We start from the raw sequence: 12,598 nt of genomic DNA, 5'->3' as shown, positions 1-12,598 counted from the left end.
CCGTGGCTCACTTCACCGGGGGAGGTCGCCCCCTCGGGCCCCCCATTCCCACCTCCGCCTCCGTCGCCGCGGCGGACCCCAGCCCCTCCCCCGCCCCTCTTTCCTCCCGCATTCGCACTCCGTTCCGTCCCGGGGACCCTGGCGCTGGTGTCGCCTTGCCCTCACTCCCCCTCTCCCCCCATAACCCCCGCCTCTCCCGGCATCCCGCCTCCTTCCTCCCTTACCGCCGTTCGCTCCCGTACGCTAAAACTCTCCAAACGCGAGCAGGAAGTGACTTTCGATATAAATCCTCGCCCACGACGGAAGGAGGGAAGATGGGATATGAGAGGGCTGGAAATGGGCGAATAGATGGAGGGGGAGGTGCCGTGGAGGCGAAGGGGGTGGTTGGGCGGGTGGTGGGGGAAGTGAGTAGGTTGCGGAAGGGAAATGAGAAGATGGATGCCCAGAGCGTAAAGCACATACACACACACGCGCGCGCGCGCGCACGAGAGAGAGGGAATACGCACGAGTCCAGGGGAGTGTGGCAGGGGGTGAAAGGGGCGGTCGGTGGTCCTACAATTTTTTATGCAAAAATGAGGGGTGGTGAGCGCGGAGTATGGATGATAACGGTGGAGCGGTAGGTGTGGGTGGTGGAGGTCACCATTTCTCCGTTCCTCCGCCTTGTGGACGGGTGCGGGAATGGCTGCACTTCCCTCTAAATTTAGAAAGGAAATCTCTTCTTCACCTTTCCGCCAACCTCTCTTGATTGCACTTAATAATTCTGGGGTTCCCTATCCGCATTAGGCGACTACTCGACCCATTATTTTTCCCCCATCCGCGTGACTCAAATAAGTCCCGCCTGCTTAGAGCAGATTATTTTTTTTTATTCGTTTCCATAGGTGAATTTAATCTCCCTCTGCCGCTGGTGATTCTCGCCCGGCCGTGGCATAATTTTAAAATAGTTCATCGCCGCGCGTCTCACGTTTTCTTCCGGAAATGGCAACGACACAGCTCCCCAATTCCCTCACTGGGTCTCCTCTCTCCCTCTCTCTCTTTCCCTCTCTCGGGGGAAGTTGCTGTATTTATTTCCCCAGCGAGAGAGGTGTGTCGCCGCACTCCCTCCACCCTTCCTCCCTCCTTCCCTCCCTTCCTCACCCTCGCAGAGTATCACCTTATAAATGTTTCCACGGCGAATTACTTTTCCCGAAATATTTACTGCTATTCTTCCGGTAATTTAGCGAAATTTTCAATTTTGGTAAGAGCTCAGCCAACGGACCGAAACTGCTAACCTATTTACCGGAACAAACGAAGAACGCAAAAGGAGAGTTGGGAAAAAAAGGTGGAGTAGGACAATGGAGACATGGGAGAGGAGGAAAGAGAGCGCAGCGGAGGGGAAGTGGAAAAAGTCGAGAGCTGTTTGGGAACAAAAGGAAGGGGAGGGGGAGGGAAGCGATGGGACTGGCGGGGAAACGGAGCGCAAGGCGTAGATGAGGGGGTGGCGAAGGACATGGGGAGGGGTGCGTGCGGTGGTGGGGGGCAGGCGAGGAGTGGGACGTCTCGGGGAGGAACTGGGGAGGCGGAGGGGTAGTATTGAAAGAAGGAGAGGAAGCGGAAGTGGGAAATAAACGGACAGAAAGTGACTCTCGTATTTAATCGGTGAGATGGCATTCTTCCTGAACGGTAACGTAGTAGCAATGGCCATCGATTCTGTGACCCAATATTGATAATTGAGTTCAATTTTACCACCTGCGCGCGGGTATATTGTGTGGCTACGAGTGCATTATATTGTGTAAAATAATCAGAAAACGGTTGGAATGATTATTTGTCAATATCCAGATAAATAAAAGATTATCCATGATAAATCATAATGTATTCCAGTAAGTGCCAAACAAATGATGAATACAAAATAAAGGTAGCGATGAAGTATTTCGAGGGTGAAGAGAGAAGAATTTGAGAGACACCAGAAGGAGAGGAAAAATAACTGAACCTATCCTGAGTTAAAATAGTTTACTGAGGACCATAAATGAAGGAAACATTGAGAGAAAGAATTACAAATGAAAGTAAAGCATGAGCTACGAGAAGGAGATATCGGTGTCGCGGGCTATGAGGGGATGAAGACATTGGCAGGTGATGGGATAGTCTAAAGAGCTGATACAAGCCATCTCTGGGATTGATAGCCCATTATGAATGGAATGAAATTTCATCTATATACAACATAGAGAGAGCCCTATGTCCCTCTGGAGGTATATATCTTCAAATTTCATCAATCATATTATTTGGTTTTGGCACTAGAATCGAGTCTTTATTCTTAATTATATATCTATTGGCCGCCATTATCAAAGGATTGGCTTAACTAAGTAAGCATTTGATGGTCTCATTCTCTGGTCAGCCCTTAACAGAAGAAATCCGATTGCTTAACCCAAGCAGAGAGAGACATATTGAGAGCAGTGAATGATTCGGTCAATAAATTAAGAATTGTCATTTTCCCCATTTGAATTTCTTCTCAACAGTTTTGCATTTTCCCAACGATATGAAAGACAACATTTATTAGTTGAGTTTCAGTATAAGTGTACGTATTAGTTTCATTTTTGATTCGGCCGAAGCTGTGTACCCAATGAAGCAAGACAAACATTTTTCCCATGTTATTAGCTTTGGTACACCGAAAATGGTTCCACTTCAATTAAGCATTGATGACTTTTTGAGGCTTGCGGTTCAATGCATGACGAGGCGAGGATTGGCGTGGGAGAGATTTTGCCAGGAAGCGGAAGAGAGGGGCATTTAGGGAGTAGGGGTGTTTGGAGGGAGTAACACGAAGGGGCGCGTGGATCCGAAGAAGTAAGCAGCAACCCCTAAGGAGGCGAAGGCAGGAACAAGAAACAAACAGACCTCCGCTCAATATTATCGTGATGCACGGCTCCTTGTTTCTCCTTCGCCTGCCTTTTCCTCACCCCTCTTTCCCGACTTACTTCTTCGGCTTGTTTCCTACACCTGCCTTCCCCTTTCTACTGTTTAAAATTACTTTTCACCCCAATTCATTCCGTGCTATGTGGAAACGGTAATCTTCAAAAATTTTCAAATGATATTTCACTAAGGTGAAATTGGCCACAGTGAGGGATGAGGAAACTATGGAAAACCAATTAGGTCATTACTTAAATGTAAATGCCGGTATGCCTTAACACAAAATATAGGAAATAAGTTTGAACAGTCGTTTAGCGCTCCACAGAGACCTAATTATAGGCTCAGGAAACTGAACTAAACAATCGATGTTTAGCATGGAATTTAGGGCTTTCGTCTCCAACTTCATTCAAAGACCAGGGACGGATCAGGCCCTAATGTGCCGATAAAGTCAACAGCCATTAAGATACGAGAGATAAGACACAAGAGAAGTCACCCTGGAGCTTAAAGTGCCAATTATGGTACGCCTTCAAGATATCAGCCTGCAAAGACTCTTTCCCCTTTTCGACCTTTCCGAAAAACCCCACGCACCCCCGATGCCCACCAACGGGGAGGCGGAAGATGAAGCGACGGGGGCCCGTGGGGGGAATCCTTCCTTCCAGCACTCACTTTCATGGAAGAGACCTCCTGAGGGACATTCTATCTCTCCCGTGGCCTTTGTACATACCCTCGCCGGCGGAAACAAACAAAAATCAGGTTAGGATGATGGACTGAAATTTTTACCAGCCCTAAAACATCTCTTTGGGTACGTACTGAATAACCCCGGCGTCGCGGTCCTGGGAGGACATGTGGATGAAGAGGGAGATGCTCTTTGAAGGAGAAAGGAAAGGCCCGGAATTGAGGATTACAAAAAGGATTGGCACTAAAGCCACGCGATTTTAAATAAAGCGAAATTGAGTCTATATAATATCCTCGAGTCCCTTGATTCCTGGCTCTCAAGCGAAGAATGGTTGCCGTTCAAATAAAGAGTGAGGGAGGGAGGGGGGGGAAACATTCAGGGCAGTCCGAGAGGGCGCTGGATGGGGGTTCGCCGCACCGTAGAGGTACTTCTGCGGGAATGAGCCCATTTATGCCAAGCTACATAAGACGATATTACTGTTCCGACTAATGTCATGACCGTAGTTCATTGTGGATCTCAAGGAGAAAATGGCCGATTAAAGGCAGAGCAAGAAAATGACGAAAGTAACAACCCCTCACTTCATACAGCGCCATTCTTTTTTGCGTCTAAACTCGACAAAAATAACAGCCCAAAGTAGAATAATAATCCAGTTTGGGAATTGAATTGTTAATAATATTCTTGCATGCAAAAATTTTTATTTCTTCTCCAAGTTTTCCACAAAAAAATTATATTTTTACAAATAGGAGGTCAATCTGTCATTTTTAGAAATTCCAGAAAGAGAAAAACCTACTTCCTTATTCTTCTAGATGGACAATATTAGCTCAGTCAGTTTTATAAGAATTTTTTCAGAATAGTGAAATTAAACATAAATTAGGTATGCTTGCTAAAAATAAGAATTGACCTGACTTCTCGTGGAGAAAATACCCTCAAACCCTGGGGTTATTTATTTGAATTTTCAAACAAATCCTAATTTAAATTGGTCTCTCATAAATCCCAGGAAAAGGAATGGGAGATTTTTTCAGATAAACTCTTGGAGAAAAGTCATTTAATTGCTCCCTGAGTCATATTTTTTATCATATTAATAAGTAATATAAATAAATTTAAATCTTTCTATAATTATTAAGCCAATGGAATAAAAATGGCGAAAGTAGAATGAGTATATGTTTTAATTCCAAAAGAAGCTATCATTAGAACATGAAAGAGCATATCACCCTCATACTCCCTTTTATGTGCCTCCGAACATGTTCTCCATCTTCAGATTTCGAAGACGTGTGCTGCGAAAAATGCCCGGGGATATGTTTTGAACCTTTTTCTTGCTAAAAGAAAAACACCCATCCTTATTTACCCCTTAATACTTAATTGAAGGCTCAAGTGACTACGCTTGAGAACCGATTTCCCCGAAACCAACTAATATGTTCTGCTACTTCAAACAATAAATTAAACCCCGCGTCTTAGGCCAAGGAACGTGAGTAGGCGTAAGTCGAAAGGTAATTCGTAAAAACCACGAGGAGCTCGGAGCTGCGGAGAGGAAGAGTGGAAGCAGAGGGAAAGAGATAGAGGGAAAATGCGTAACCTTGAGGAAGAGGGCGAGGGGTGGGGAGCCATCTCGTCTCACCCTCCGAGGAAGAGAATGAAGGGAGATGGAGGGTGAAGGCGAGAGATGAAGGAAGAGAACGAAGGTGTTGGCCCCGGTTTTTAATATATTTTTTATCCCTTCACTCTGTTCCCTGAGAGAGAGAGAGAGAGAGGGGGAAGGCGAGATTTGGGCCACAAACGTCGGACCTCTTGTTCGTGCGTGGATGGAGAAATTTAAGGAAAAAAGGAAAACATTAAAATAAAGGAGCCTATAAAAAAAGATTTGCGGATAAACGGAACGAGGAATGAAATGAAGGCCGAGCTTATGAAGTTTAAGGGGATAAAAATTTAAGTTTAAAAAAAATAACGTGAAGGACGACGAGAGGAGAGGTAGAATGGCGAGGAAGAAGATGGAGTCGGAAGGCGTCTGTTTGAAGAAGAAGACGAAGGCAGTGGCTCGGTTCCCATGGGTGCGGGGGCGAAGAAGGGGGAAGAGGGAGCCCACGGGGTGGGGGGCAATTACGGAGTGTAAAGTACGCGCCGCCGTGGAGGAGGAAGGCGCACCGGGGGAGGGGGGGTTAGGAAAGGGAGACGGGAGGTAGTATGGGGGGGGGACAGGGGGAAGAGGAAGTAAGCGAGGAAGTAACTAAGTAAGTGAAGGAAGTAATAGAGGGATGAGCACACAAAGCGCGGGCGAGGTGGGCGCGGATAAATAAAGGCGAAGGGGGGAGAGGGATTGAGAGGAAAGAAGACACTTTGGGAAGCGCGAAGGAGCGAGGAGAGAGAGGGAGAGAGAGGGAGGGAGCTAAGTGGAAAGTGAATGAAGGGAGGAGAAGAGCCAGGCGAAGGTGAAGGGGGGAAACTGGAGAATTGCGAAAAGTTGAGGAGAATGTGGGAGTGGGGGGGGGTAGGTTGGAGAATGAAAAAAGGAGGGTGGGACGAGGGAGAAGGGAACACTTTTTCTCTCCCTCTCACTCGTTGAAAGAAATGGATACTTGAGGGCGATGGAGAGGCAGTTTTGGGGCAGATTATGAGGTGGTAGTTAAGGAGGGAAGTGGGTGGTGTGAGAGAGAGGGAGAGGCGGGGAAGGGGACTGAAAGAGAAAGTGAGTTTTTTCTTCCCGTGTGAGGTGAGTGGGAGGGCGCGCAGGGGGAGGGGGGTTGCGTCCCGGAGATAGGAGCGAGTGGGTGAGGGAAGAGGTGAGGAGACGAAGAGGGAGAGTGGATGGGAGAAAGAGAAAGGGAATGAGGAGAGAAAGGACAAGTCCTGAGTGCCCGAGTGTGCGTGCTTGCATGTATGTGTGTGTGTGCGTCTGAAGAGGGTTGAATGGGCGAGTTCGCCTGGTAATAAAAAAAAGGGTAAGTTTTTTATGCTGAGAGAGAAGGGTTGGAGGGGAGTGGAGGGGTTAAAGAGGGATGGAGGGAAGCTGCGAGTACATAATAATAAAATACGAAGAAAAAAATAAAGAAGGGCGTGGGAAGGAGAAGAAACAGATGTATTTGTAAGTGGAGGCGACGATGTGCGCGAACTCTGGAGCCTCTTCGGAGTCCTTGAACTTATCCGTGAAATCCACATCCCCGAGTGTTTGTTTACGGGCGCTTTGCGTTCTCTTGAGGTGGGGCCGGGGGGTGGGATGCGGGGGTGAGGGGTTGTGCATATCCTCCGCCCCCGCCGTCTTCCCCTTCGGGCGCGCACACTCGACACGGGGGAGGGGGTGGAGGAGGGTAAGGGGGGACTGGGAATAGGATCGGATTTTTGCTCGGCGAGACGAAGTGCACAAAGTAAGCGAGGTGTGCGAGGCAGGGGGGGGCGGCGGGGGGTGAGTGGGGGCGGGGGATAGGAGGAGGGAACCAGGGCCCGGGAGCGAGAAATGGAGTCTTGGAGAGAGACAGAGAGAGAGAGACGGGGGGGTGAGAAAGAGGGAGGGGAGGAGTAGGAAGATGGGTGACGAAATTATTGCCGGGATGCAAATGTCGTAGTTAATTGGAAATTTCCCGGAAATCTCTCGTGGATTCACCCGTGATGAGTTATGACTCGGGGCGTAAATCACGAGCGAGGGAGTTGCCGAGGCAGTTTTTAGGGAGAGCAGAGCCACCGTCGTCGACGCTCGTTGGATTCGTAAGTGCCGCGACTGAGTTTTGTTTCATCGCACAGTGTTCAACTACTATTACTCCGTCATGCCGTGTATTTTCCCCGCTATGGGGACGCATCGTTCGTTTTCAAAGAGAGTCTCAACGCGACCCCACTTTACCACCTCCCACCCACCCGGGCCCCCCCCCCCGCCTTCCCGGATCCTCTTTCCGAAAAAGGCGAGTTTTTGATCGCCCTCGCCGACACAGTTCCACGTCCCTCCCTGCTTGTTTCACCTCGCGGGATCACCATGCGGGCGCTCGGAGCAAATTAGAATAAATAGTGCGCCCTCCGGCCTCGCGCGGAGGGCGCATTAGCAGTGCAGGGCTCTCCTTCACCTCCCTGCCCCCACCCACCCCCCCTTATCGCCCCATCCCCCCCTTTGAAAAAGGCCGCGCTGTTTGGAAGCAAGAGTTGGTTGGGGGAGAACGTAGATGAAGTGCGTGCGCTGGTGGCGTATGCATTATATTCCGCGTCACGTGCGCCCAAGGATGTCCTTGCGAAGGGGGATGAAGAGCGTGTCCGGGAAAGTCACAGGAATACAATTTTTCCAAAACTTGAGCAAAGTAATTCAAGAACCCACAGAATTTTTCATTTATCACGTATCACTTTAACTAGAATTTATAATAGCCAAAGTGGTCTGTGTATAGAGTATCGGAGAGGAGAAATAAGCAGAAAGAGACAAATTGGATCCAAATCCCGAAATGTATTTCGCTAAAACAGGCGCTGGGATGTCAGACTTAAGCATCCCATCATAAATCAATTGGCCGAGTAATGATGAAATGGGTAATTGATCAGACGCGGTAAGCCGACCCCGGTGGCGGCGGGGTAACGTCCTCGTCTGCCATTTCAAGGGTCGCGGGTTCGATTCCCGCCTGGGTGAGTTTTCCTCCACCTAGGGCTTGAGTGTTTGTGAATGTTATCATTGTTGATAGTTCGATGTAAAGGCCAAAATTTGCTGTTTTCGGACTAATACTGAAAAAATAAATAAAAATAGTTAGGCAATCATAAATCTAGGCTTGCAAGACTAAAATAACAAAAAGGAATCAATATTTGCCCGAAAAATTTTGTTCAGGTTGAGTAAAGTGCCAGTAAAATTAAAGCCAAATTGTAGGGACTCCAAAATATACGCTTTAAATTATTGTCAATGAAGATAAATTCAGTTAACTTCTGTTTCTAAGATTTTGTGGGAATTCTAGACAAAAACGATATCAGAACCTGATTATACGTAAATACGTCTCTAGTTTCATCATACCTGTAATGCCAAGTTCAATGCCGACTTGTTGCCCGCAAATCAATTTTTTTTTCGTAAGCAGGAATTTGCTTATTTTTCTTATTCTCTCGTATCCTTATAGATTTCCGTATATTATCTTTCTTTCTCTGACCTAAGTAGTTGGCCCTTGGTTTTTCTCGTGCGACTTTACCCTCTATTTTCCCTTATATTACATTTCTGACAAATCCATCATGGCCAAAGGCATACCCAATTCATATAAATCTTTTTTATTGCCCATATTTCCTTTGCTTTTCTTTGTTATCCTTCCTTACGTCTCACTCAATCAGTACATTTGATCTTAACCATGCTGCCATTTTATCGTTCCGGAAACTGTTCCTGAAGTAAGCTGTCCTCTACACGACAAAAAGCTCGATAGCTTGGTTTAACCCACGGCTCATAAAACTTATATACTTAATTCTTTATCATTTATGGCAATAGAAATTTTTGTTGCAATCAACGGAAATTTTTCAAAATGACCGAATGAGCAACGTGAAGATTTATATTACCTTCAAGATCTATCTCCGATCTACATTCGGGATATAATTAAAACCCAAAAACGCTTGCATCATGACATGACCTATTAACGAAAATCCTCGTAAGCAGAAAATCCAGTGTTGTTGACATTTGCGTGAGCATAAGTGGTTGATGTAGGAGCAAAGTGACATCAGTGGCAGATGGCTAAAATTCATGGCTCAAATACGGCTACATGGTGCCCTGTAAGGTATCCGCCAGGGTGTGTGGCAGGTGATTATTACACACATGGTGCCTATGCATCATGGAAATTAAGTGTTGCTTTAAGGTTAATTTCCAATAGATATGTTAAAAAATACAAATGTATGAAGGTATTTTGTCAACATCTACATGCACACTGCAGATAGTATTGTTCGTAACATCTCTACATTAAAAAATGGAATACTAGTAAGAAGACCATTTCAGACATAAATTATGAAGATTTACAAAAAAAAGAGTTAGATAAAATAACGGCCAGTGTATTTGGAATAACTTCCATCTAGCGTTGTCGTGTTGGGTTATTCTGATTCCTTGTTGTTTAACATTTCGATTCTAAAGTTAAAATTATTGGATTTATTTTCATGGTATCTTCTACCAAAATAATATTGAATTAGTACCACAGGATTACAAGGAAAATAATAAGAAGAATTACTTCAGGTAAAAAAAATTTCACAAGGAGTGATAGGGATTTTGAATAAGGATTAACATGTTGGCGGTCGATATTTTACGATAAAATGATATTTCCGATTATGCAAAAGGTAAGATAAAGAATCAAAACTCATATGGAGTCTTTTTCAGTCTCATTTTGAGGCTCATCAAAACTTTGATATCGAGCGATGCTTTCTACGGCTCGGAAACCTGTTCTTTGAATCAAGGGGACAGGCGTACGTTGAATACCTTTATGAGAAACGCTTATGAAGAAAGATGGAAAAGGTATAATTGGATGGAGAGGAATATACGAGAAGAAGAACTAGGCATCAAGGGGGCGGATGAAACTGGAGATTGTTAGGAGAAATCCATAGGAGGAAGGGAAGGTGGATGCAGAGTATTTTGATTGGCAATAAGATGGTGAAAATTTTCCGAAGACTTTCGCTAGGCAAGCAAGGTAGGGGGAGGAAAAAGTTATCCATGTTGTTTGGAATGAACGAAGGTAGAAAATATATACAATCAGAGAAAGGTGTAATGTAATGTGGCATTTCAGGTCGTGTCTTTAAAGGTGAAGTTTATATATTTTTCATTGTAAAGTTATAAACGGAATACTATAAAATAATAATGAAATTATCGTTCTAAAGTTTTGAACGACAATTGAATTTTGAAACGAACGACATCTTGAATTTTGTTGACCGAGTGAGATATTTTGGTTATGTATCTTTATCGGAGGTAGCCTCTCACTGCCATTTCCTTTATTTTAACGTACTTCAAGATATATTCATAAATGTAAATATATTACTAATATAATTTCTTCCTAGATCAAGTGCTCTCAATTAGTATCCTGATTTTTTAGCAAAAGAGATAAATGCAATTACTTAAATGCATTATATTGTGTCATATGCATTTTTACATTGATTGCTATGCATGCATAATGTACAATAGTTTCCTAAATATGATTTTCAAAGCAGAAACTGACTCTCTCGTTAAGGTTCAGGTATTTTATCTTCTTCTCTAAGGAGACGAACATGCGCATGAGAATGTATTGCAGGCAGAATCACCGGAGTTTTTGATTGGTCCGTGATTATTGGTACCACGTTAATCAGCAAATTAATACATCTTAATTCTACTGTCATACTTCTTACCGCTTAGTTCGGTAAAAACTTTCGAGAAAGTTATCTAATAATCGTGAGGTCTTGTCGGAGCATTGGTAATTATTTAGTTTTCTCGCGAGAAACTCTGTGAGGAAGATAACTTGGATGACATGCTTTCATCATGTGGAACGGCAAGTGAAATCTGTGTGACCAACCAAATAACTTGTACAATTAATTGTATTAGTTATCACACGTTGATGTTCCTTCATAATGAAAGAGTTCATTGTGTCCCACCGGGAAACTCTATCATGGAAAGTACTCTTTTTCAATTTCTGTGCGACGTCGTCAGATGACATCAACGCCTGATGATGTCACACCGCAACAAAACCCGGGTCGCACGCAATCAAAATTTCTGCGGATTATAAAGTGGTTTATCACTCTGAATAACTTGCGTTTGTGACTCTATTGTCAGAAGGCACTCATTTAATTTACTTGTTTCCCATTTTCCTTCGCAGCATGCAACCGAACTTACTGGGGTGAGAGCGGCGAGTCTTACGAGCTGGAAGTCCGACGGCCGGCCGAGGATGCACTTCCCTTCCACTGCATGCTTAACTTCACCGCCGCGGGAGGTCAGCACGGTGACATCGTGCAGGTGAGAAAAATAAATTCATCTTGAGGCAAATGAGATGCCATGCCTAGCGCCTATCTCGATAAAGTTCGGCTCGATTATCAATTGACAGTGAGAAAAGCTCATTATTACAAAATTACCCAAGGCATGTCCCCAATATTGTGTCATAGTCAAACATTTACACCCGCATTCAAAGTACGACCATACCTTGAAATGTCAATCTTGAACAAAGAGACTTTTATGTTCACCGCATGTTTTCGTTCAGCTGATAACATATGCATCAAATTTTTGTGCATGCCCAAATATTTGGGTCGAAATAAATACACGGTAGAATTACTGCAGGCTCACTTTAGGTACTAATTATCGTCTCTATGAGACCCCTACCTCCCTCCCCTCCCTGAAGAGGTTTGTTGCCTAAAACAGGGCTTCCTAACAAAAAAAAGACATTTCATTCTAGCTATCCACACACTAGTTTTCGTTTGCTGATCAACGACATCTTCTGTTGAATATAGATGAAAAGATAATTTTGATTGCCTTTTGACCATGTATTAACAGAACACGGATAGGTATGCGCAATGAATGAATCATTATGCATGGTCTTTTATTAAATTTATAGTTATAATGCAAGACTGGCAGGTTTAAAATTTCATTTTTTCCTAGAACAATAAGAGATCACAATGCTAGTAGTGGAAATACCCCGAAAATAACCAACAAGGAAGGGACTACCCTTGGTTATATACATATATGCTGGCTTTTGTGTTTCGTTGGAAGCCACAAAATATTTATTTGGTAGTTGCGTCCATCCAAAAACCTACCTTAACCGGTAGGTTACCTAATAATAATTATATATATATATATATATATATATATATATATATATATATATATATATATATATAATGTATAACACTTAGCACTAGTGGACACAGACAAAAACACAGAAACACACAAAAAAAGAAACTCACTATTTTTCGAATTTTCGGTGGTCGTTGCCACCTTTATCAAGGAGGAGAGGGACAGAACTCTGTCCCTCTCCTCCTTGTGTGTTTCTGTGTTTTTGTTTGTGTCCACTAGTGCTAAGTGTTATACATTATTATTCACGTCCGTGAGTCTTTCAAAAAGTGTTATATATATATATATATATATATATATATATATATATATATATATATATATATATATATATA

The 12,598-nt window shown here is 44.0% G+C and overlaps 1 protein-coding gene across 1 annotated transcript in view; it reads left to right on the top strand.

Moving 5' to 3' along the window:
- Positions 1-12,598, top strand: part of LOC139694242 (uncharacterized) — a gene marked incomplete at its 5' end in the record, with an annotated part of 294,041 nt that overhangs the window by 207,327 nt on the left and 74,116 nt on the right. The window contains one exon of the mRNA XM_071592695.1: positions 11,299-11,435. Within this exon, the coding sequence (XP_071448796.1) occupies positions 11,299-11,435 (137 nt within the window). The remainder of the gene's footprint in view (positions 1-11,298; positions 11,436-12,598) is intronic.

Source organism: Hetaerina americana, unplaced genomic scaffold (assembly GCF_022747635.1).
Source record: "Hetaerina americana unplaced genomic scaffold, ioHetAmer1.1.p SCAF_1, whole genome shotgun sequence".
Lineage (NCBI taxonomy): Eukaryota > Metazoa > Arthropoda > Insecta > Odonata > Calopterygidae > Hetaerina > Hetaerina americana.
This window is presented reverse-complemented; position numbering and strand designations above follow the sequence as displayed.